Source organism: Melanerpes formicivorus, unplaced genomic scaffold, assembly GCF_026170545.1.
Source record: "Melanerpes formicivorus ecotype bairdi unplaced genomic scaffold, bMelFor1.0.p_v2 SCAF_41, whole genome shotgun sequence".
NCBI lineage: Eukaryota > Metazoa > Chordata > Aves > Piciformes > Picidae > Melanerpes > Melanerpes formicivorus.
The window spans coordinates 3,925,522-3,949,747 of NW_027142393.1; the positions used below are offsets into that span (position 1 = coordinate 3,925,522).

Genomic DNA, 24,226 nt, shown 5'->3' on the forward strand with positions numbered 1-24,226 from the left:
GTTGAGAGGCTCCCACCCACACCAGGGCTTTCCTTTTTCCCTTCAATATTTGTGTACCATGCCTTTTATGATGACCTCTATACTACTGCAGGTAAACTAATAGCTGAGGATACCAGCTGAATGGAGGCAGACAAACCACCCTGCCCCCTCTTTGCAGCTCCATAAGCAGCAGCACATTTTACACTTGCATTTCTGTTTTCCAGCTCTTCCAGCAGTTTTCAGCTGGAGAGAAACTTGGAGGGAAAGGGGGGGGGCAGAAAGGAGGGAAAGGGGGGGGCAGAAAGGAGGGAAAGGGGGGGGCAGAAAGGAGGGAAAGGGGGGGGGCAGAAAGGAGGGAAAGGGGGGGGCAGAAAGGAGGGAAAGGGGGGGGCAGAAAGGAGGGAAAGGGGGGGGCAGAAAGGAGGGAAGGGGGGGGCAGAAAGGAGGGAAGGGGGGGGCAGAAAGGAGGGAAAGGGGGGGGCAGAAAGGAGGGAAAGGGGGGGCAGAAAGGAGGGAAAGGGGGGGGGCAGAAAGGAGGGAAAGGGGGGGGCAGAAAGGAGGGAGAGTCAGGAAGTAAGAGCTGAGGTTTAATGAAAATAATAATAATTGAAACAATAATTGGATTAAGATGCAAGTGTCCCACACAGCAGGCGCTGACCAGTGAGAAGCACCACGCACATCTGGACCCTCCAAGAGCTGAACCTGCAATGACAGGCTAAGGCTGATTGAAGCATTACCATTCTGGATGGCACCAAAGCAGCAGAGCAAGCAGTAGCACATGAAGGACGGTGACAGGCAGCAAAGTGGTGTGTGACACCCGAGGGAGGCTGTGAGAGAGCCAGTGGTGGCTCAGGAAGGGGATATGTTCGTGCACATTCTGTGATAAGAAATTCATTCCCTATCAGGAAGGGTTCAGCAGCACACATTCACCCAGTGCCAGATCTTCCTGGCAAAGCTGCAACTCCTAGAAAACCTCTTCATGCCAAATAACACAAGAAAGCCACCAAGCTCCTGCATCAGGGTCACTGGGGCAGGACATCTCCCTTGCAAGGGGACAGAGGTGAGCAGGCTCCATGGGAATGACAGATGAGCACCAAACTCTCTCAGAACAAATAAGGAAGTTTGTGCTGCTCAAAGTCATAGAATCACAAAATCACAGAGTGGCTCAGGCTGGAAGGGAGCTCAGAACTCATCTGCTTCAACCTCCCCACCATGCCCAGGGACACCTCTCAACTCCACTCAGCTGCTCAAGGCCTCATCCAGCCTGGCCTGCAGCACCCCCAGGCAGGAGGCAGCCACAGCCTCCCTGGGCAGCCTGGGCCAGAGTCTCAGCAGCCTCCTGCTGAACAACTTCTTCCTCAGCTCCACTCTAACCCTGTTCTGCTTCAGCTCCAAACCATTCCCCCTTGGCCTGTCTCTAGACACCCTCAGCAAAAGTCCCTCTGCACCCTTCCTGCAGGATCCCTTCAGGTCCTAGCAGCAGCTCTGAGATCCCCATCTGGACTCTTCTGCAGGCTGCACAGCCCCAGCTCCCTCAGCCTGTGCTCACAGCAGAGCTGCTCCAGCCCTTGGATCATCTCTGTGGCCCTGCTCTGGATATCCCTACACTCACGCCTTCCCTCCCCCATTCCTGGCCTGAGCCTCCCAGCTCTTCCTAACTGCAGATTTTATCTTTCTTTGCTTCACTAATAAACTGATTATGCAGTAAATCAGATCACAAAGCAGCCAAGGTCTAAACGAGGCTTATGCCAATGCCCAGCTTCCCACTGATATTTACGACCCCCTTTGCCTGAACCCTGCTTGCAGGCAGTGACTCAGCAGTCGCAGGCCTCCTGTTTTGTATTCTCAGAGCATTTCCAGAGCCTTTTAAACTCACTGTCTCACTTGTGCTGTGATCAGAGCCATCAGTTGGTGCTGAATTGCTCTGAGGAAGGGTATAGGTCTCCATAGGGACTGCACATGATCTTTGCAAAGTGCATTTCCCCCCCAGCAAGTCCTGAAAGCTCAGGAGACTTGCTAAAGATCACTCAACAACACCTCACCGGAGGCTGCGGTGCCGAACACCCATCCTGTGTTATCACACACTTAAAGGGTAGTAAAAAGGTTCCCTAAATACCAGATGCATTTGTGTGGAATAGATTTGTGTTTTCCAAAGCCAGAGGAAAACAGCTTTGCATCATTACAGGCTATGTACCACTCCTGCTGCAGATCTGCAGGATGGATGATAAGCATTTGATTATTTTGTGCGTGTGTGTGGTGCCTTTTTCCCCCTCCCCAGCACCAGTGTCTGCTGTGATAGACTTTAGTTAACTTCTTTGGATTGGTTCCTTTCTTTTTTTCCTCCTTGCTAACAGTCTGCAGTCAAAATGAAAAATAAGAACCTTCTGGATCCTGTCTTGATAAGGTCAGATTGTAGATTTTTTCTTTCCAGCAATTTAGCCAGGCTCTCTCCTTCCAGAATACATTTGCTCAGTAATAAACATCTCCAGACAGCCAGGCTGTACAGACTGGAAACAATTAAGCCAAAATTGGGGAAAGCAGCACATGAATAAGCATTCCACTATAATGAAATTAGACTGAAATATACAGGAGCAAAGGAAGTAAAAGCATTTTCAGATTGGATTAATTAGACGTATTGGCAAGAACCTGTGCTCGTGCAGGTACCTGCTGCACTTTGGGGTTTTCATAGCAAACCACACAGAGAATGTGCTGAGTGATTACAAGTCTGTGGTGTGCTGATGCTGTGGTCAAGCAGCAGGCACACACCAACATGTAGGGTTCATAATTTAATGGCTAGTAGGAGAAACAGAGGAGGTGCCAATTTGCTTTGAGGTACATAAAAGGAAGCCTAGCAAGCAACAGATGGTGAAGAGAGTTTGTCTTACCAAAGTAGGCTAAGGTTAAAACCCAGTTCACAATTGATGCTATGAAGAATCACAGACTGGCTCAGGTTGGAAGGGACCTCAGAGCTCATCTCCTCCAACCTCCCCACTATGCCCAGGGACACCTCTCAGCTACACTCAGCTGCTCAAGGCCTCATCCAGCCTGGCCTGCAGCACCCCCAGGCAGGAGGCAGCCACAGCCTCCCTGGGCAGCCTGGGCCAGAGGCTCAGCACCCTCCTGCTGAACAGCTCCACTCTAACCCTGCTCTGCCTCAGCTTCAAACCATTCCCCCTTGGCCTGTCTCTAGACATCCTCAGGAGAAGTCTCTCTGCAGCCTTCCTGCAGGATCCCTTCAGGTCCTGGCAGGCAGCTCTGAGGTCCCCTGGAGCCTTCTCTAGGCTGAGCATCTCTGTTAGGTTAGCAGTTAAGTAAACACATTTAAGTGTCTCAGCTTGTTAAGAGAGCCAAGTAAAATCCCTTTGAAACAACCTAGAGGGCTTTTTATCATCATGAACATCTCACCAGATTCTAATAGTTTCCTATTTTGCATAACTGCATTTACCACTTAGACACCACACACCTAATTGCAAATCCATCACCTGTTTACTTGTAGTGAGAGAACAAGAAAAAGCACCTGGGCCATTATTTTTAATGAGGTTATCCTCCTACACCTCCTCTGTCCAACAGCCTCTGATAATTCCTACATAATTTGTAAGAATCATTTCGAAGTGAATAGTTGCACATCACGCTCCTGACATCTCCTGGTGGGGTTTTCTCAGGAGACTGGAGGGGGGAAAGAGGTGGGGAAGGGGGGAGAATAATAAAAGCCAGAACAAAACTGCACTTGGTTTTCTAAAGCAGTATTTCAATTTGGAAAGTTCACAGCAATTTCCAGAGGAATTAATGAACGCTGCTAATAGCTGGATCCGAGTTATAAGGCATTAGAAGGACACAGTCATGAGGAAAGGCAATATATAACCTTTAGCTGGGACAATTACAGATCAATTATTAGAGCCAGAGAGGAGCATTTGAAAGCAGCTTCTTCATTAATCAAAGATTATCTCAAATTAGAATGTTTAATTATTTGCCAAGGTTCTTTGTATATTCTTCTGCACAAGGGGAAAGGAAAAAAAGGAAAGAAAAGGGAAAAAAATAAGAAAGGAAAAAGCCAGGGGGGTTGGGGAGGCTGCTAGCTGTTGGAACATTTCATCTTTACAGGGTTTTAAAGCTAAACTGCTAGACTACCAAATCTTTTCAAAGACCACACAAGACAGGGAAACAAAAAGGACTCAGAAAATGACAGCAAGGATGCCACAGCTGCAGGCTTCTCATACACTGAGTCTGGTGGGAACTGTTCACTCTTCGGATGTCTGGCTGCACAGGAATGCTAGAATGGCTTGTGTTGGAAGAGACCTCAGAGCTCAACTCCTCCAACCTCCCCACTATGCCCAGGGACACCTCTCAACTACACTCAGCTGCTCAAGGTCTCATCCAACCTGGCCTTGAACGTCCCCCAGGCAGGAGGCAGCCACAGCCTCCCTGGGCAGCCTGTGCCAGAGTCTCAGCAGCCTCCTGCTGAACAACTTCTTCCTCAGCTCCACTCTAACCCTGCTCTGCCTCAGCTTCAAGCCATTCCTCCCTGGCCTGTCTCTAGACACCCTCAGGAAGAGTCTCTCTGCAGCCTTCCTGCAGGATCCCTTCAGGTGCTGGCAGGCAGCTCTGAGGTCCCCCTGGAGCCTTCTCTTCTCCAGGCTGCACAGCCCCAGCTCCCTCAGCCTGTGCTCCCAGCAGAGCTGCTCCAGCCCTTGCATCATCTCTGTGGCCTCCTCTGGACTCTCTCCAGCAGCTCTGTGTGCTTCTTCCTCTGGGGACACCAGAAGTGGAGGCAGGATTGAAGGTGGGGTCCAGCAGAGCAAGGGGAAGGAGTGAGTCTTCTACACACTGCAATCATTTGGGGTAAGATCCTTGGATCTAAAGGATGTTAGATTCAGCTCCAACTGTTGGACATCTAAGTTTTCAGTCTGCCAAACCACTGAGCTAGTCCAAGATTTAGAGTGGGTGGCAGCATGCTGAGCAAGCACAGGCAAGGTGATCAGCCCCAGCTGGTGGGTAGGAAATGCTGCCCAGCAGCATCTGCTGCCCTGGCACCGCATGGGGAGCGCCACCTCCCAGGTCACAGGCAGGCCTCCAAAGCCAAGCTGCAAAACGTGCAGGAGGTTTGTTCAGCATTAGCATCCCCGGGCTAGCAGCCATCTCTGCCCAAATCACCACATCCACTGGTGTATTCTGACAGTCCAGATGATAGCTGGGAGGAGATGCACCTGGGCTGCAGGAAAGGCCTTTCCTAAACAGGGATTTTGGAGAAACACAGGGGAGGAGCACTTTGCTGAGAGCCCTTTGCAGATCAGGCAGGTGCAAAATGCATGGCTCAGAAGGAATTCATACTCATCCTTCTAAGAGCAGAAGAGCTTGGGCAAATCCCCTCTAAAACAGCACTAAATGCTACTGTCTTTAGGGAGCACACCACCAGCCAGGACACCATGGACAGGAGCAGGCAAGCTGTCCTGCAAAGGCTTTGTGGCCGTCCCAGAGCACAGGTCCCATGCCCGTGGGGAAATGCCATCTGCTGGGTGTTCGTGCTGTAAATCTGTTCAGCCCCTGCTGGCCACACCGGCCATTTATCTCCTACCAAGCAGACAAATGCTTGGTAGGCACAACGGGAGCTGTCCACAGGGCTGCAAGCACCCAAGTGCCCTCTCATGGATCTTCTTAGGAAGCATGTCCCAGCACAATGTCTGGGCAGTTATTCTCCAGTGACAGGCAGACACAGACAGAGATGCAGCCTGGGGAGCCAAGCTGTTCCCATTGTGAGATACCTTTCTTCCATAACTGTGCTTTTTCTCACAGCCAACCTGATACTCAAGCCACAATGACACTCTCTGATGTCCCTGGTAAGGTGTAGCCTGATGGTCACAGAATGTCAGGGGCTGGAAGGGACCTGGAGAGACCATGCAGTCCAACCTCCCTGCCAGAGCAGGGTCACCCAGGGCAGGTCACACAGGAATTCATCCAAGCAGGTCTTGAATATCTCCAGAGAGGGAGACTCCACACACCCTCTGGGCAGCCTGTTCCAGTGTTCTGTCTACCTCACAGTGAAATAATTCTTCCTCCTATTTCCATGGAACTTCCTATGCCTCAACTTCCACCATTGCCCCTTGTCCTGTCATTGGGCATCACCCAGCAGAGCCTGGCTCCATGCTCTTGGCACTCACCCTTAACATATTTATAAACATCAATGAGGTCACCCTTAGTCTCCTCCTGTCCTAGCTACAGAGCCCCAGCTTCCTCAGGCTCTCCTCGTAAGGAAGATGTTCCACTCCATCATTTGCTGGGCTCTGTGCTGGGCTCTCTGAAGCAGTTCCCTGTCCTTCCTGAAATGAGGGGCCCAGAACTGGACACAATATTCCAGATGGTGTCTACAGACTTTCTTCTTCTCCTCATAGATGTCCTCCTCTCTTTGCAAGGTCCCTGTCCTTTATCATCTAGATCAGGATGACTTCAGGCATGCTCACAATCCTCTGAACTAGACTTTTGCCACCACAAACCTTTCTGGTGTAGCTCTGCTTTTAACAGAAATGCTCCCAAGTAATAACTAACCCCAAGATCTCTGTCATTGTTTGTGAGAAAACAGCAGCCCAAGACTGGCAAATGGCCCCTGGTCTCTGTCTTTCAGCAAGTCTAGTGTGAGCTGTCCCTGCCCAAGGCAGGGGGTTGGAACTGAATAATCCTTGAGGTCCCTTCCAACCCTGACGATTCTATGATGCTATGAAGTCTCTCCCCTCTGGTTCATTAGTTTGCCTGGTGTTATAATCACATCAAACATGCACACTTTGGTGCAGTGATCCACTTAGTCACCACTAAAGATGACAGCACAGATACCTGTGGCACATTGCAGCTCCTGCTGCTGGAGTGGAGCACACATATGGTGAGGTGGGAATTCAGGTGGTGCAGAAGGGCTTCCTTCCCACAGAGTGCTTCACACAAGCTCAGGGAGGAGCTCCTGCACAGATGGCCATAAGAGAAGGTAGGATAGGGGATACTGCTGAGATCCTGACTGATAACACAAAGAGAGAGGAAATCAAGGCCATAGGAAAATCACAGAATGGCTCAGGCTGGAAGGGAGCTCAGAGCTCATCTCCTCCAACCTCCCCACCATGCCCAGGGACACCTCTCAGCTACACTCAGCTGCTCAAGGCCTCATCCAGCCTGGCCTGCAGCACCCCCAGGCAGGAGGCAGCCACAGCCTAGAAATCCACACAGTCATTTCCAGTGTTCTTGAGCTCATCTGTGGAAAGCAAAGCTTAGAGTCCTGCAACAGCTGCTGGCAGTGTCACCAGAGCAAAGAGAAATATTTGACCCTTTCCATGCCTGACTGTGCTGGGGGCCAAGCATGCCACCACACACATATTCAACCATTGTCTGATCCCCCACTTGGACCTTCTGCTAAACATAAGGCAAGATGATGGATGCTGAGTGATGCTGTTTGGGGTTTGCTGCAATTACAGCCAATTCTTCAAACTGCTTGGGCTGTAGTTCTCCTTAGACTTCAGGGGAAAAAAAAGTTCTTTTCACACTTCCTACAGTTTTCTTCAATGCTGTAATCCTTCCTGGTGTAAGAAGCTGAGGTGCTGCTTACAATTACTCAAATGATCAGCTGATAACAGTGTCTTACATAATTGCTATCTAGACTTTACCAGAGAGCTGGAGCCAAACCAGCTGTCTAGGGGTGTCAGGGAACATTCCATCTGATAAGCAGCACAGGATGCAGTTGTTCCCATGTTGGTGCTGTTTTTCTACACCCAGAGAAGCACCCAGGTGTAAGCAAACAGCACCGTGGCCACGGCAGGTCTTACACCTTATTGATTGCTGGCTGCCTCCCCTGCCCTTTGAGGCAGCCACTAATTGCCTCGGTGAGAGCAGATTTCAGGATGCTCAAGGTCAGTGCTGCTCAACCCAACCATGCCAGACTCTACTCCATTTGTTAATTATTTATGCCTCTCTGCAGCATAAGTCACCCAGCACCATGGTGCCCTGCACTCCACTTGCTGTTCCACCAAGCTTTAGAGGCAAGATCCATCTCTCAGGTTGAATAGAAGAACTAAAAGTTTACACTTCCACAGCCACTTGCAGTTGGTGCAAGGCTTGGCTGCTGCTGCCAGGTTTGATCTCTCTCTGTCCACACTGTGGGTTAACACTCACCCCCTTTTGCTAGCATTTCTGTAACCCAAACATGAGCTGCAGCTATAGAGATATTAGAATCACTGAATTTCAGGGCTGGAAGGGAGCTCAAAGATCAGCCAGTTCCAACTCCCCTGCCATGGGCAGGGACACCTCACACCACAGCAGGTTGCTCACAGCCACATCCAGCCTGGCTGCAAACACCTCCAGGCAGGAGGCTTCCACCACCTCCCTGAGCAACCTGTGCCAGGCTCTCACCACCCTCATGGGGAACAACTTCTTCCTCACAGCCAATCTCAATCTACCCACTTCTAGTTCTGCTCCATCCCCCCTTGTCCTACCATTCACTGACACCCTCAAAAGTCTCTCCCCAGCTTTCCTGTAGCCCCCTTCAGATAGTGGAAGGCCACAATGAGGTCTCCACAGAGCCTTCTCTTCTCCAGACTGCACAGCCCCAACTCCCTCAGTCTGTCTCTATAGCAGAGCAGCTCCAGCCCACTGCTCCTCCTCGTGGCCCTTCTCTGGACACATTCCAGCACCAGATTGGCTCTCTGGGCTGCAAGTGCACACTGTTGAGCTTCTCTTCCACCAGCACCCCTAAGTCCTTTTCTTCAGGGCTGCTCTCAAGCCAGTCCCTGCCCAGCCTATATTGGTGCTTGGGATTGAATTACTGGAGGAATTTACAGCCACATATCTGCAGGGCTGCTCAAGCTTATATGGGGGAAGTAGCAAGAATAAATAGCTAGTCCAAAGTAGGGCCATCCAGACTTCAGTTGCCCTAAATCAACCACTACATCCCCTAAGCAGCTGGCTACTGTGTGCAGGTCTGGAGTCCTCAATACAGGAAGGACATAGACCTGATGGAGAGAGTCCAGAGGAGGGCCATGAAAATGATCAGGGGGTTGGAGCAACTCAGCTATGAGGACAGGCTGAGGGAGCTGGGGGTGTTCAGCCTGGAGAAGAGAAGGCTCCAGGGAGACCTAAGAGCAGCCTGCCAGTACCTGAAGGGGCTACAAGAAGGATGGGGAGAGACAGCTCACAAAGGCCTGCAGGGACAGGACCAGGGGCAATGGTTTCAAAGTAGAGCAGAGCAGATTTAGATTGAATGCTAGGAACAAGTCCTGCACCAGGAGGATGGTGCAACAGTGGAACAGGTTGCCCAGGGAGGTGGCTGGGGCCCCATCCATGGGCTCTGACAACCTGATCTAGTTGGGGATGTCCCTGCTGACTGCAGGGAGGTCAGACTGGATGAGCTTTGGAGGTCCCTTCAGGCTCAGACTATTCTATGATTCTGTGTTACTCAGTTCCTTGGCACAGAATTGCCACCTCACGGCCAAAGAGCCATCTCTTACTGCTGACCACTGCCTTCAGTCCCAATGTGAGCCAAAACTGTGGGACCTCAAAGGTCTCTCCCAACCTGTTTAATCCTATTCTATTCTTTCCAGCTGTTATTAGATCAGTGGGGGGGGGAAACATTAGAAGAATTACTTGTCCCACGTTTTAAGCTAGCTCACAATTTACCTGCAAATTACCAAAACAACTGCACCAATCCTACCTTCCATTGGCAGGAAAATTGCTTATTGATTCCCAGAGAAGGCTGGAAATATTTTACATTAAATCACTGCAATAAAACTAAAGTTTACAGCAGTGGGAACTTCTGTGAAGAGTTGTTAAATTGGGAGGAAATTAGTTTTATGATGCCAAAAAAAGAAAAATGAAGAGAAAAGATAAAAGAGGTTTCCAAATATTCTTGGAGAAGACAAAACTCAAAAGCTGCAGTTTGGGGTGGTTCTAAATCAGGCTATTTCTATTTACTACTTAGGGTTATCTAGTTAGTGGTGTTTATTAAATAATAAAGACTACCCCCCACCCCCCCCCCCAGCACATTTTAATTCACACCAAGTCAATGCTAGCTGGATGGAAATGCAGATTTCCTCCCCCCCCCCCCCCCCCCCCCCCAGTGAGCGGAATCCTTTATAACAATGTAATCTATTCAATAAAATCATCACAAGGAACAATTGAGAGCAAAGCAGAACTGTGCCTCTGCTGGACCACAGGGGGAGGGCTCAGCCTTTTCAATCATTGCCACTACCCTCTGCACCACAGGAATGTGGGAGGGAGGGAGGGAGCCAGGAGAGGGCTGGCACTTGTGCACCAGCCTTGGCTTTCCCTTCTCAGGGCTGAAAGGGAGCGAGCAGCCCTGCCTTGACTCCATGGAAGTGTGAGTTAAGACAATTCACACACTAAAATGAAACACCTGCTAGAGCCCAGCAGCAACCCTTCCCTGCCCTGCTGCTGGAGCATTTGTAGCTCTGGTTCAGCAGAACACTTCAGCAGCCAGGTTGATTCATTGAAGCCACCATAAATATACACAGCTTAGAGTCAACTGCCCAGATGCTTGGCTGGAACTAGACCTAGGGAGCTTCTGGATGGTCTGCTACTCCTGGCTTTGCAGGAACTAGACCTAGGGAGCTTCTGGATGGTCTGCTAATCCTGGCTTTGCAGGAACTAGACCTAGGGAGCTTCTGGATGACCTGCTAATCCTGGCTTTGCTGGAACTAGACCTAGGGAGCTTCTGGATGACCTGCTAATCCTGGCTTTGCAGGAACTAGACCTAGGGAGCTTCTGGATGGTCTGCTAATCCTGGCTTTGCTGGAACTAGACCTAGGGAGCTTCTGGATGACCTGCTAATCCTGGCTTTGCAGGAACTAGACCTAGGGAGCTTCTGGATGACCTGCTAATCCTAGCTTTGCTGGAACTAGACCTAGGGAGCTTCTGGATGACCTGCTAATCCTGGCTTTGCTGGAACTAGACCTAGGGAGCTTCTGGATGGTCTGCTAATCCTGGCTTTGCAGGAACTAGACCTAGGGAGCTTCTGGGTGGTCTGCTAATCCTGGCTTTGCAGGAACTAGACCTAGGGAGCTTCTGGGTGGTCTGCTAATCCTGGCTTTGCAGGAACTAGACCTAGGGAGCTTCTGGGTGGTCTGCTAATCCTGGCTTTGCTGGAACTAGACCTGGGGAGCTTCTGGATGATCTGCTACTCCTAGCTTTGTTGGAACTAGACCTAGGGAGCTTCTGGATGGTCTGCTACTCCTAGCTTTGCTGGAACTAGACCTAGGGTGCTCCTTGATGACCTGCTAATCCTGGTTTATCATGCCTGAAACTTTCAGAGCCAAGAGTGTGTCAAGGACACAACAAATTTGCAGACATTTGGACTTCTGAGGCCAGCCTCTGCCCCCAAACAGGATCAATGAATGACAGAGGTTGGAAGGGACCTCTGAAGATCCTCAAATCCAACCCTGACAGCAACACCAGCCAAGGTCCTTGTGCCTCCTCACACTGCAGGTCCATAGGCACTGAATTAGCAGGGCTTGCATTTCTCTCCACCAGGGAACTCAAGGGATCAGCACAGGTAGAAGGGATGAGTGCCTCACCACCTTTCCACCCAGCCTAGCTGTGATGAAGACACTGCTCACCGCCCAGTGAGAGCCTCTTGCCACAAGAGGAGGAGGACAGGGGTTGGGAGGGTCTTGGCAAAAACATGAGAATCCACAAAGCCCCTTCACTGTCCCTCCAGCATGGAGAAAGACCTTGGAGTGCTGGTGGGCAGCAAGGTCTGCATGGGGCAGCAATGTGCCCTGGTGGCCAAGAGAGCCAATGGCATCCTGGGGTGCAGCAAGAAAAGTGTGGCCAGCAGGGCTGGGGAGGTTCTCCTGCCCCTCTGCTCTGCCCTGCTGAGACCACAGCTGGTGTGCTGTGTCCAGTTCTGGGCTCCCCAGGTCAAGAGAGACAGAGACCTGCTGGAGAGTCCGAGGGAGAGCCACGAAGATGATTAAGGGACTTGAGCATCTCCCCTGAGAAGAGAGACTGAGAGCCCTGGGGCTGTTCAGTCTGGAGAAGAGAAGGCTGAGAGGGGATCTGATCAATGCCTATCAATATCTGAGGGGTGGGGGTCAGGAGGAAGGTGCCAAGCTCTTTTCAGTGGTGCGCACCAATAAGACAAGGAACAACAGGTTCCAGCTTGAACAGAGAAGGTTTCAGCTCAACATGAGGAGAAACTTCTTTACAGTGAGGGTGGCAGAGCCCTGGAGCAGGCTGCCCAGAGAGGTTGTGGAGTCTCCTGCTCTGGAGCCTTTCCAACCCCCCCTGGATGTGTTCCTGTGTGACCTGCCCTGGGTGGTGCTGCTCTGGCAGGGGATTGGACTGGATGATCTCTGGAGGGAGGTCCCATCCAACCTCTAACATTCTGTGACTCTATGATGATGACTTTTCTCCTGCATAAGCTGAAGCAGTTTCCATCAGGCAGAGGTTTAGAGAGTCAGTGTGCTACCTGCCATGGAAGCACAGGCTGCACATTTCTGGCAGAAAGCAAGTTTCACTTGACCTTGGAGTAAAACTTTCCCCACAGTTTAGAAGCAAGGGCTCATCCAAGGACATGTTTCCACCAGGTTTATCTCTCTGTGGGCTCTCCACCATCCTTCTCTCATAGAATGTTGGGGGGAAAAAAATGAGGCCATGACTTCACAGCCAGTTGCAAAACTAAGTTGGAGATAAACTTTTTTGCAGCAGGGTTCATCTTTTCATTATGGAAGTACAGAGCCTGCTATAAAAGGATCCAAATATCTCCTCATGACCACTATTAGCTTTTGCCAAAGGAAAAAAAAAAGACAGATAATGATTGCATGAATAAAGGTGCTGGAGCTCTGGCCAGCATTTTAAATTGCCCCAGACTGTTGAACATATTAACCCTCCTTTGAAAATAGAATACCTGCCTGGAGCACTTCTCAATGCATTTCCCATTAAAAAAAATAAATCCCAGTTCAGCTGCTTGGAAATTGGTTGCATACCTGATGAGCTAGGCCTGCAGTGAGCCAGGCTTACCCCAAAATATCCCCAGATACTCCCCTGCACTCCAAGTGCCTGAAAACAGAGCTTATTACTGAAAATCCCAGAGTGGCTCAGGCTGGAAGGGAGCTCAGAGATCATCTCCAACCTCCCCACCATGCCCAGGGACACCTCTCAGCTACACTCAGCTGCTCAAGTTCTCAAGCCTCCCTGGGCAGCCTGTGCCAGAGTCTCAGCAGCCTCCTGCTCAACAACTTCTTCCTCAGCTCCACTCTAACCCTGCTCTGCCTCAGCTTCAAACCATTCCTCCTTGGCCTGTCTCTAGACACCCTCAGCAAAAGTCTCTCTGCAGCCTTCCTGCAGGATCCCTTCAGGTCCTGGCAGGCAGCTCTGAGGTCCCCTTGGACCCTTCCCTTCTCCAGGCTGCACAGCCCCAGCTCCCTCAGCCTGTGCTCACAGCAGAGCTCCTCCAGCCCTTGCATCACCTTTGTTGCCTCCTCTGGACTCATTCTGTGTCCTCCTCCTGCTGGGGCCAGCAGAGCTGGAGGCAGGATTGGAGCTGAGGTCTTCAGGAGAGCAGTGTGAAGGGGATGAATCCACCTCCAGAAGGCAGGGAGGCATCACAGCTTTACAACACCATAGTTCTTATTATCTTCAGGAACTGATTGGAACAGCAGCTCCCTGCAGGCTATCACAAACTGCCATTAGTCAATATCTAATTTTGCTCTGCATCACAACTACAATATCTCCATTTGCAAGCTTCTCAGGGTTGTGCCAATATGGAGCATCCACCAGGTGAGGGTCACTCCTCCCCACTAGCTCTGGGCAGCACTGCAGGCTTTATCTACAGATCCTGCAGTGCAGAAGGACTGGAAACACCACCACCACCATCTCTTATGTGTCTTCTTGGCACTAACCTGAGGGATTTCACTGCAGTGCCCTTTCTCCCCTAGGAGTTTATGGAAAGAAAATAAATATCTGTACAGCTCTAAGACTTCAGTGCCACACAAGCTCATGGAATCATGGGCTCAGTAAGGCTGGAAAAGTCCTCAGAGATCATGAAGGTCACCCAACACCTCATGACTACTAAACCATGGCTTCAAGTGTCATGTCCAATCCCTTTTTGAACACCTAAATCAGTTATCAAGGACTGAGAGCCGATAACACTTTGTCTCTCCAGAGCCTTTTCTTCTCCAGCTCCCTCAGCCTGTCCCCACAGCAGAGATACTCCATCCCTCTGATCATATCCATGGCCTTCCTCTGGATCCCCTCCATCAGGTCCATGTCCTTCCTATATTGAGGGCTCCAGAGCTGGATGCAGCACTCCAGGGCAGCACTCCAGGTGAGGTCTCACCAGAGCGAGCTGGCAGAACCACCCCTCTGGATCTGCTGGCCATGCTGCTTTGGATGCCTATTCTATTTCACAGTAACTATGCTGTATTGGGAAAGCTTTAACCATTCAGTAGCCATTTAGAGGCAGGGGGGGGAAGAGCCCCAACTGTATGCAGTTATTAAAGCAACATTAAGTGCTTCAATAGTCATTTTGGGGGCGGGCACACATGTTATAAATAAACTCAAATGCTGCTTTAGCCTTACATTTAAAACACAGAAACCTTGCAGTCAGCAGGAAAATGATCTCTGACCAAAGTTTGCAGTGCAACCTTTACATTCCCTGGGAAGATTTTACTGGAAGTGATACTTAACCTTTCTATGTCATGACCTTGGAATGGCAAGGTCTGTGCTGCTGTGGCCAGGCCAATTATCTCCAATTAAGCAATAAATGTGCAGGGGTAGCTGGGTGCCAGTATAAATCCCCCAGGTTTATGCTGTACCTTCAGGGAAAAATAAAATAAGGAAGCCCTCACCAAGAGTTACAAACCAGACCCTTTCTCCAGCAGCACGTTAATGAAGCAGGCTTTTCTGTAACTTCACCATCTAATACCTTTCATTTAGAGAAGTTTTACAGCAGCAGTAAAGAATCCAAGTGGTTGGCTACCCTCCCCTGAAGCAGGAAGCAGCTTGTCCCAGTGCCTTACAGAGGTATCATGGACATGCTGAGTGTCTTCGTTGTAAAACACACCATCTATTACAGAATTGTTTGGCCTGGAGAAGGCCTTTAAGAGCATTAAGCCCAAGCATTGCCTGGCTTGGCCAAGAGCCATGCTAAACCATGTGCCACACACCACATCTCTGTATCTTTAAAACACCTCCAAGGATAGGGGTTCAGCCACCTGCCTGGGAAGGCTATTTTTCAGCCAAGGAGTTTCTTCTAATGCCCAGTCAAACCCTCCCCTGGTGCAATTGGAGGCCATTTCCCTTTGTTCTATTTCTTGTTCCTTTGGAGACCAACTCCTACCTCGCTCCAACCTCCTTTCAGGGAGCTGTAGTAAGCAAGGTCACCCCTCAGCCTCCTTTCTCCAGACTAAACCATCCCATTTCCTCTGGCCACTCCTCACCGGACTTGCTCCCTTTCTCTGGGCTCACTCCATTTTTCTGATTGGCTATAGAAGACAACAATCATCTACCCTGCAGGAATCATAGAATGCACAGGCTTGGAAGGAGCCTTTAAATGTCATCTAGTCCAACCCCTCTGCTGCAAGCAAGGGCATCCCCAACTAGATCAGGTTGCTCAGAGCCCCATCAAGCCTGATCTCGAGTATCTCCAGGGCTGGAGCCTCTTGGCAACCTCACTTGGCAAGTTGATTTGGTGTTCCACCACCCTCACAGTAAAGAGCTTCTTCCTGATGTCCACATAGGAAGAGCAGCAATAGTTGTGCAGCAGAGGTGTTTCACACAGCTCCTTCTGTTATCCAAGGGTCATAGGAAACAGCTGTGACTGGGATGAGTTCTGGGATGGTTTTGCTTTTTCAAAAGAAGTTATTCTGGCACTGCCAGCACACAGCAGAACAGATCCAAAGGGTAGGAGTGAGTTCTTCAGATGATGATGAAATGAAAGCTCACAGTAACCACATGCTTTCCTCACTAACTGGTGAGCCCCATCACTATTCATATCACTTCTTCTGCAGAGCCACTTTTGCTTTTAACCAGTACAGTTCTTTACAAAATTGCAGGACCAGATCAGCCCTGCTATATCAGCATTACAGTCACCAAGGCTCACCTGGAGGATGCCTTGCAGCCCACAGACACCAAGCTAAAGTACCAAAGGCTCTGGGAGGAGAAGGCTCTGAGGCAGGACGAGGCACAACAGCACAAAGACCCTTAAAGAAGCCTAGAGAAGTTATTTGTTAGTGTATGGCAGCTACATTCAACAAGGATAGCCAACAATGATGTCCTTCTTGACACAGAGAGAGAGAAAGGAAAAGAAATGCCCTGGGCAGGTCCAGCCTCCAAGAGGTTTCATCAGAGGTTGAGAGGAAGCAAAGGGAAACGCAGAGCCATGATGCAGAAGAAAACTGATGGCTGCAGGTCACTGCTGGGATCTTGGTCACTTGGTGTCACCACCCGGTGTCCCAGACAACCCTGGGCAGTAGGGGAAGTCCTGCCAAGACTCAAACACTTCTTTGGAAGAGATTAAAGCTCTCCTCCAGAGCTATTGAGGCTTATCAAAGCCATCACCCTGTCTATTCAGACCAAAGATGCCAGGCTGTTTTGAGGCAATAGAGTCATTGGGCTCTCAGGCTTGGTCGTGCTCACAGCAAACTCCTCAGCTTCCTACACTTGCAGGGGCAATGCAGTGGGGGAACCTCAGCAGAACTGTGATGACCTGCCAAACTTGTAGCATCAAAGTTAAAATGTCCAAAGTATTTAATGTTACTTCTGCATGCCAGTCCTCTGCTGTTCCCTGGGTTGTTTTCTGTCCTTTGCTTCACTCTGCGTGTGCAAAATAAGTGCAGGCTGACTGGCTCTGGGTTTAATCACTCCAAACAGGCAGAAAGGACTCCAAAAGTGTCAGACAGCTGGGCAAGGGACGGCACAGATTGCTGGATGGAGCCCCTTAGCCATCTTTCCCTGCCCTCCATCCTCCTGCCACAAGGGAACTCACTGGGCTTAACACCAACCGAAGAGGAAACCGTAGTACCAGCTGCCAGGCAGCCTCCCAGCAAGTACCTCTTCAGCTGCTGCAGTGAAAACATCTTTCATCTGACCTTAAATATTTGCAAATGTTGCATCATGCCTCCTTTAAAATTTGTTAAATAAAGCTGCTGGGCTGTAAATCTTCCACTTTTCTGTACTAAGATCTAAACCTCTGCTGACATGACATGACACACATCTCGCTGCAGGGGTCCAAAGCACAGATGCAGATTTTACATCCAGTGTATTTTTTCCCCCCCCCCACATGTGGTGTATTTGTAAAGGTCTAATATGAGCATCCCCAGCTCAAGGAGGAGAAGGAACTACTGGAGAGAGTCCAGTGGAGAGCCTTCCACCAGCTGAAGGGATGCTACAGGAAGGCTGCAGAGGGACTTTTCATAAGGGTGTCCAGAGACAGGACAAGAGGGAATGGTTTGAAGCCGAGGGAGAGGAGATTTAGACTGGATCCAAGGAAGAAGCTCTCATCCAACCTGACCCTTCAACACCCCCAGGCAGGAGGCAGCCACAGCCTCCCTGGGCAGCCTGGGCCAGAGTCTCAGCACCCTCCTGCTCAACAACTTCTTCCTCAGCTCCACTCTAACCCTGCTCTGCCTCAGCTTCAAACCATTCCCCCTTGGCCTGTCTCTAGACACCCTCAAGAAGAGTCCCTCTGCAGCCTTCCTGCAGGATCCCTTCAGGTCCTGGCAGGCAGCTCTGAGGTCCCCCTGGAGTCTTCTCTTCTCCAGGCTGCACAGCCCCAGCTCCCTCAGCCTGATTTTGTGTCAGTATCATGAACAAAATGATGACTTTTGGGGGAGGGAAGACCTTGATGTAGAACTACTAAATTTCCTATGCTGTGCTGTAATGCCTCTCTACAGCAGCACTCAGTAAGAGCAATCAGCCCATATTTTCCACTCATGCTTATGGAAGTCAAAAATAAATCATTTTGAAGCCAGCAGGCATGACCCAGTGAGAACAAGTTCCCAGCTGTTAAGTACAGGTTCAGTCAGGAAAGATTTGTTGGATTCTGTGGTTTAAGCTAAATGCAAGTAAAGAGCTGATTTATCTTTGTTCCTGCTTTCACAGAATCATGGAATGGCTGAGGCTGGAAGGGACCTGAGAGATCATCTGTTCCCACTTCCCCATCATGGGCAGGAACACCTCTCAGCTACACTCAGCTGCTCAAAGCCTCATCCAACCTGGCCTGCAACACCCCCAGGCAGGAGGCAGCCTGTTCCAAAGTCTCACCATGCTTATAGAACAGGGCTGGAATCTGGGCTTTGGTGAGATGTGTGATCCCTTTGTTCTCTGCTGAGGTGTACCCTGTGTCACATAGCGTGAGTAGGAGTGGTGAGCCCCTTCAAACCCTAATTCAGACCCAGTACTCACTGGCATCCTACTGTCCCTGAACATCCCACTCTTTGCACTTATCACTCACAAGAGAGGCAGATTCAGCGAGAAAGATAATGTAGCCCCATCCTACCATTCTTTTGGATCCCTTTCTTCAGGGTTCAAGTTAAAATTCCCCACTTTGAGCTGCTTCAAATACCTGATCCTTTGTTGTTGTTGCCTCAGAGCTGCCCCTTGCAGGCTGCCCTGTGAATCAGCAGGGCTCAGAGAAAAGCCCTGAGACAAGAGGCCACAGGGTTGAAGGGCATCACTGAATAGTTTGGGTTGAAGGGACCTCCAAAGGTCACCTTGTCCAACCCCCCTTTAATTCTTCATTAATTGAATTCCTCATTAAACATCAGCACACAAAACAAAAGCTCACCCTAGGTTCCCATTCTCTGCATCTTTGTCTTTTGAGGTTAAAATAGAAATTCAGAAGGTTCTGCAAGTAAAACAATTCCACAGAGAATCATTGAAGTGTCAGGGCTGGAAGGGACCTCCAGGCTCAGCCAGTTCCAAGCCCCTGCCATGGGCAGGGACACCTCACACTGCAGCAGGTTGCTCACAGCCACATCCAGCCAAAACCTCCAGGCATGAGGCTTCCACCACCTCCCTGGGCAACCTGTGCCAGTCTCTCCCCACCCTCATGGGGCACAACTTCTTCCTCACATCCAATCTGAATCTACCCACTTCTAGTTTTGCTGTTCCACTCCATCAGAAAACCCACCTGAGGTGGATCTAAAGGCAGTTCCTCTTTGTCCATCTATCACTCTAGAGTTAGATCATTTCGGTGTTTCAGGACAGTGACCATTGTGACCATGACTCACTCAACTCCTCCAAAGTCGAACTTTGGCCCCTGCTGTAAAGCAATGGGAGAGGAACCAGAACCCTCAACACCCCCAGCCTGCAACCAGCAGCTCTAAATCCTACAAGTCACAGAAGGAGCTACATGGAAGCCATGACCCAGAGGGCAAGTACAAGGGAAACACCAACTGCAGCTTGACCTCAGCAGCCTCTGCTGCACAGCTCTTCACAACCACTTCCCACTCTAAGATGGGAAGTGGAAAACCTTTGCAACCTTCCTTCTGGAGCAGCTTTCTGCAAGATGCTCCCAAAAGCTTTATCAGAGAACATTGCACATTTCTTGATGTTTCATTTATCTGTTTGTCAAGTCTGCTAACCACAGCTTATCTGATACAGCCTGGCTTGCCTTGGGCTGCTCTGCACATCGCATTTTATGTGTCTGAGAAGAGACAAATCAGTCTGCCTGGGCTGGGTAAGGGTAGAGTCCATAGTTTCCCCACAAAGTGACAGGTGAATATACATCCACCCTCCTAGAGACTGAGTGCCTGCAAACACCAAAATCAGATTTCATTTCTCCTCTGTCAAATAAGACAGAGCATGCTGCACCCCACGAGCAATCAGGATAATCTACTCAGACACTGATAGTTCTGATCTCCTAAACCTTGTTAGCTTGGCCTCTGTGAGATCTTTCCTCTGTGATCAGACAGTGGATATGATGTGGTCAGAGGAGTGCTGGGATCAGTTCACACACACAGCTGCTAATGCCTAGGCTGGGAAAACCAGGTCCTTCCCTGTCTGCATCCCAAAATTACAGGTAGTGGCCCATTAAATAAACATCAAATTAGTGGGAACAAAGGCTGCTCTCCCAGCTCTGAACTTACTGAGAGCTATCTGAAACTGCTTGGTACAAAGAGACAGAAAAGGTTGACTCCCACACCTTAAAGCTTCTCCCCAGAACCTGCTGAATCCCTGGGGAATGAAGTTACAGCAGCCTGAAGTACACTAAGCCATGAGTTATCTTTTTTTCCCTTAGTATGTAACTTCCTGAGGGCTAAAACACAGCATTTGCTTTAAAAACATATCTCCCAAACTAATATTGCCATTTAATAAAGCAGATGCATTAAGAGACCAAGGCCTTACTCAATCTGAACATTTAAATTACTTAATGGAATGTGAAAGAGAAGCAAAACATTAAGCTGATGACCATCAGCGATCCTGGGCTGCCATAGGCTTAATTGATACTTTCTGGACAGCAGCCATCCGTCAAACCCAACTTCCAGTGCTCCTCACCTGAATAGCTGATGGTGAAGCCAGGGGCTGGTGCAGTGCTGGAGCTCAGATCTGATGGTCCCACACAGACTTCAGAACTTGGTTCCCGTGTGTTTAAAGGCTCTTCATAATCTGCCCAGGGTAATTACACCCAGTTAGTCTTTGTGCTGGTCCCCACAGGTCACCCTTAAGCATATGAGACCATTTCAGCAGACTTCAGGCAGAGCCACAACTTGAGCCTGGCTTCCACCACCACCAACTTCCCACTTTACAAGTCTGGCTTAATTTAAAAGCCACTTAGCTAGGGTGCAGCAGCAGTTCAGCTGTTCTTGAGGCCTGAAATCAGGAATCATTCAAGCAAGCAAACTCCAAACAGCTGCAGTAATTGGCTGAAATTGCCACTTTTAATGACACAAATTACAGCCGAGTGACGGTTAATGAAAGCTGCAATTCCCAGCTTCTCCACGCAAAATCTAAACCATTCCCCTAAATTGGGTTGACCTCTCTTGTTTAATACCCTGCTAATCTTTGAAAATTAGCAACAAATGCTTCAATTAAGAGACAATTAATTGACAATTAATTCAACAATAAGCAGATGGCCAGAAAGAGCATCCTGCTATTAAATGAATCAAATGTGAGAGGGGAGCGTTTGACCTTTCTTAAGGGAAGCTCGCCCCACCCCTTCCCTGAAACAAAAAGCACTCTTAAAAGAAGGAGGTGTGTGGATTATTTGTGTGTGTTTCATCCTGTGCAGAGCTATAACTTTGAAAAATGAAAACAGAAACCTTATTTACATCAGCATTTTTGGTCGAGGGGATAGGAAGTGTTGAATTAGGAGAGGGAGGGAGAGAGAGAAAGAGCGTGCAGAAAGTGCAAGAGGATTTACAACAGCTCCTGCACCCCAAGGCCTAATAGAAGAGGATAAAGCCACCATTATCATCCCAACTGCAGATGATCTCATAAAGGGCTTGTCTGCACGGGGAGGTCAGCATAGAACAAGCTCTGTTATGAATTTCAAGCGTGGGTGCAACCTTGCCCAGCTCTGCGCGCAGGCACAGCGGCTGCTGCTCCAGGGATACAACAGAGGCATGAGGAGCGCGGAGAGGCTCGGGGTAGATGTGCCAGCCACCCTGCCTGTGCATTACCCCAGGCTGGAGTGAGGCACTGAAAGCACAAAGCAAAGGTCAAGAGAGGAGAGATCACTGCTTTGCATCACGTCAGCCCTTCTCGGATGTTCTGCGGGTGGAGATGGAGCAGTTCAGCAAAGGGCAAAGAGTTTTCACCTTCATCTCTGCACTCCTTCCACTCCCTAAGAACACTCCCAAGCAGAATAGTTCTTAGTACATCTCGGTACCACTTTGCAGGGGTGTCTGAAGAGAAGCATTGAACTGCATGGCACAACTCCCTCAGCCAAGCCAGGACTTAAGAGTCCTACAATTGTTTTGACTTTTGACTGGAAAGGTCCTTTAAGGTCACCGAGTCTCTGACCCTGCCAAATCTGGTGCTAAACCACAGCCCTCAGCAGCACATCTCTGTGTCTGTTAAATACCTCCAGGATGGCCATACAACCATCTCCCTGGACAGCCTGCTTGAGAATCCTCTCAGTGAAGAGGTTTCTTCTAATACCCAACCTAAACTCTGCCCTGGTGGAACCTGAGGACATTTCCTCTCGTTCTCTCACTTGCTACTAGGGAGTAGAGACTGAGCCCCACCAGGCTGCAACCTCCTTCCAGGGAGTTGCAGGCTTCACTCTACACGTCTCAAAAGATCAAAGCCAGGTTCTCAGTGGCACTGGGGATGATTTCAGATAACTCCAGCAAAGGAGTTCAGCTCTTTGCTTCTTTACAAAGATAAACACAATTCTAGCTTTTGGCTTGTTGGTTTGGGTTTTTCCCTCAGAAAACCATCACATGGATAAATGTATGCTGAATTCCTAATGCACTGCACAAAACAGACACTCATCCCATGCAGAAAGAATTATGCTTATGGGACACCAAGGAATTCATTTATTAATCTCCCCTCCCCCCAAAAAAAACCCAAACTTATCTCAAATAAATTATGAAAGATAAAGTGATGAAAAAAAGTTGACCAAGGTGAGAGCTCTTGGCACAAAGCAGAACCCCCCCCTCCCAAACCAACAATGTTGCTGTTCTCAACACTTTTATTTAGCCTTTCTGAAAAGCCAACAAACAAATGGCATGGCTAATGATTGAGACATATGAATAAAACATTCCAGTCACCCTACACAGAGCCCTGCAGGAGCTCCTGCTAAGACTTCATTTGTTAAGGTACTTCATGCAGCCTTCACTGGCAGCTGATGCTGCACAAACCTTGACATCCTGTGTGGCAGAAGCACACCTGGCTTGCAGGGCTTTGGGGTAGGTGAAGCAAGCAGGGTGAGGATTGCTTATAGCTGGAGCTGTCTGAGTGCTGTTAATATTCATCAGTGCTCCTGCTCTTTATTTCAGTGCATGTCTCTTAATCCCACCATGAGAACAACCTAATCCAAAAGCCAGAGCACCAGGGCCATTAAGCAAATTCATGAGTGCTTCCCTCATAATGCTCATCTTTCCTATGTCAACATAATAGTGAGGGCTTTTTTTCCCCCCCTTTGATATTAATAATACATTTGTACTTGAAAAAGGTTTTCTTAACTATTCCAGAAGTTGGACAAGCAAATAAAAGTTGTTGCATTCTATTCTATGATTTAGGAACAAGTTCTGCACCATGAGGGTGGTAGAACACTGGCACAGGCTGCCCAGGGAGGCGGAGGCTGCCTCCTGCCTGGGGGTGTTGCAGGCCAGGTTGGATGAGGCCTTGAGCAGCTGAGTGTAGTTGAGAGGTGTCCCTGGAGCAGGCAGTCCAGAGAGGCTGCCCTATGGAGTCTCTTTCTCTGGAGACTTTCCAACCCCACCTGGATGCGCTCCTGTGTCCTGCTCTGGCAGTGAGGTTGGACTGGATGATCTCTGGAGGTCCCTTCCAACTCCTACCCTTCTGTGCCTCTGTGAGAGCTTCTCAAAGCTGCCCTGAGATCAAGTAGTTGATGTGTTGCCACACCCACGTGTGGTTGATTTCTTTTTATCAGTGAAGGTATCTGAAACAATAAAATATATTTTAAAATGCTGTGGTTAATTTTCCTCCCAGTGAGAATATCTAAACCCCACTTTTTTCACAACAGCTATTTGTAGAACTCACTTTAAGCTGCTAATATTCAGGGGTCAGCCATGGACCTAAACAGATCTGGCACAGGTTGCCCAGGGAGGTTGTAGGAGCTCCATCTCTGGAGGTGTTTGCAGCCAGGCTGGATGTGGCTGTGAGCAACCTGCTGTAGTGTGAGGTGTCCCTGCCCAGGGGGGCTGGAACTAGCTGATCCTTGAGGTCCCTTCCAACCCTGACAATTCTGTGATTCTAGGATAAAGGGTCCCATGCTCTGTGTCAGGTTGTGTTCAGTTTTGAAAATGACAAAATAAAAGAAAGTAAACAGATTATCCTTTCTGTTCTCGAGGCATCTGCCCTCGTTTGCCCTGCTTGCTGGTGGAACAGCAGCCTAAGCAGGGCTCTTTTTTTTGCAGTGCTTCATCAAGCCTTGGCAGCTTATCGCTGGCTCCAAGGCAGGATATGGGTTAGCAGAGTATTAGCTCCATGTCATCTTCACTTGAGACCAAAAAAGCATCCACTCAGCTCCTGACAGGGAGAGCAGACCTGGCAGTTTGCTGCAAACCCAGCACTCACAAACAGGCCCGAGAAGCAGGTACGCTCCTGCTGCTCTCTGATCCGCAGCCGGGCA

General features: G+C 49.4%; 1 protein-coding gene across 2 annotated transcripts in view; it reads right to left on the reverse strand.

Moving 5' to 3' along the window:
• The window catches only part of KYNU (kynureninase), an 84,166-nt gene extending 83,380 nt beyond the window's left edge, over positions 1-786 (reverse strand). For both annotated transcript variants that reach the window (XM_068158669.1, XM_068158667.1), the window contains exon 1: positions 717-786. In XM_068158669.1, the coding sequence (XP_068014770.1) occupies positions 717-719 (3 nt within the window). In that variant the 5' untranslated portion in view covers positions 720-786. The remainder of the gene's footprint in view (positions 1-716) is intronic.
• Positions 787-24,226: the final 23,440 nt, after the last annotated feature.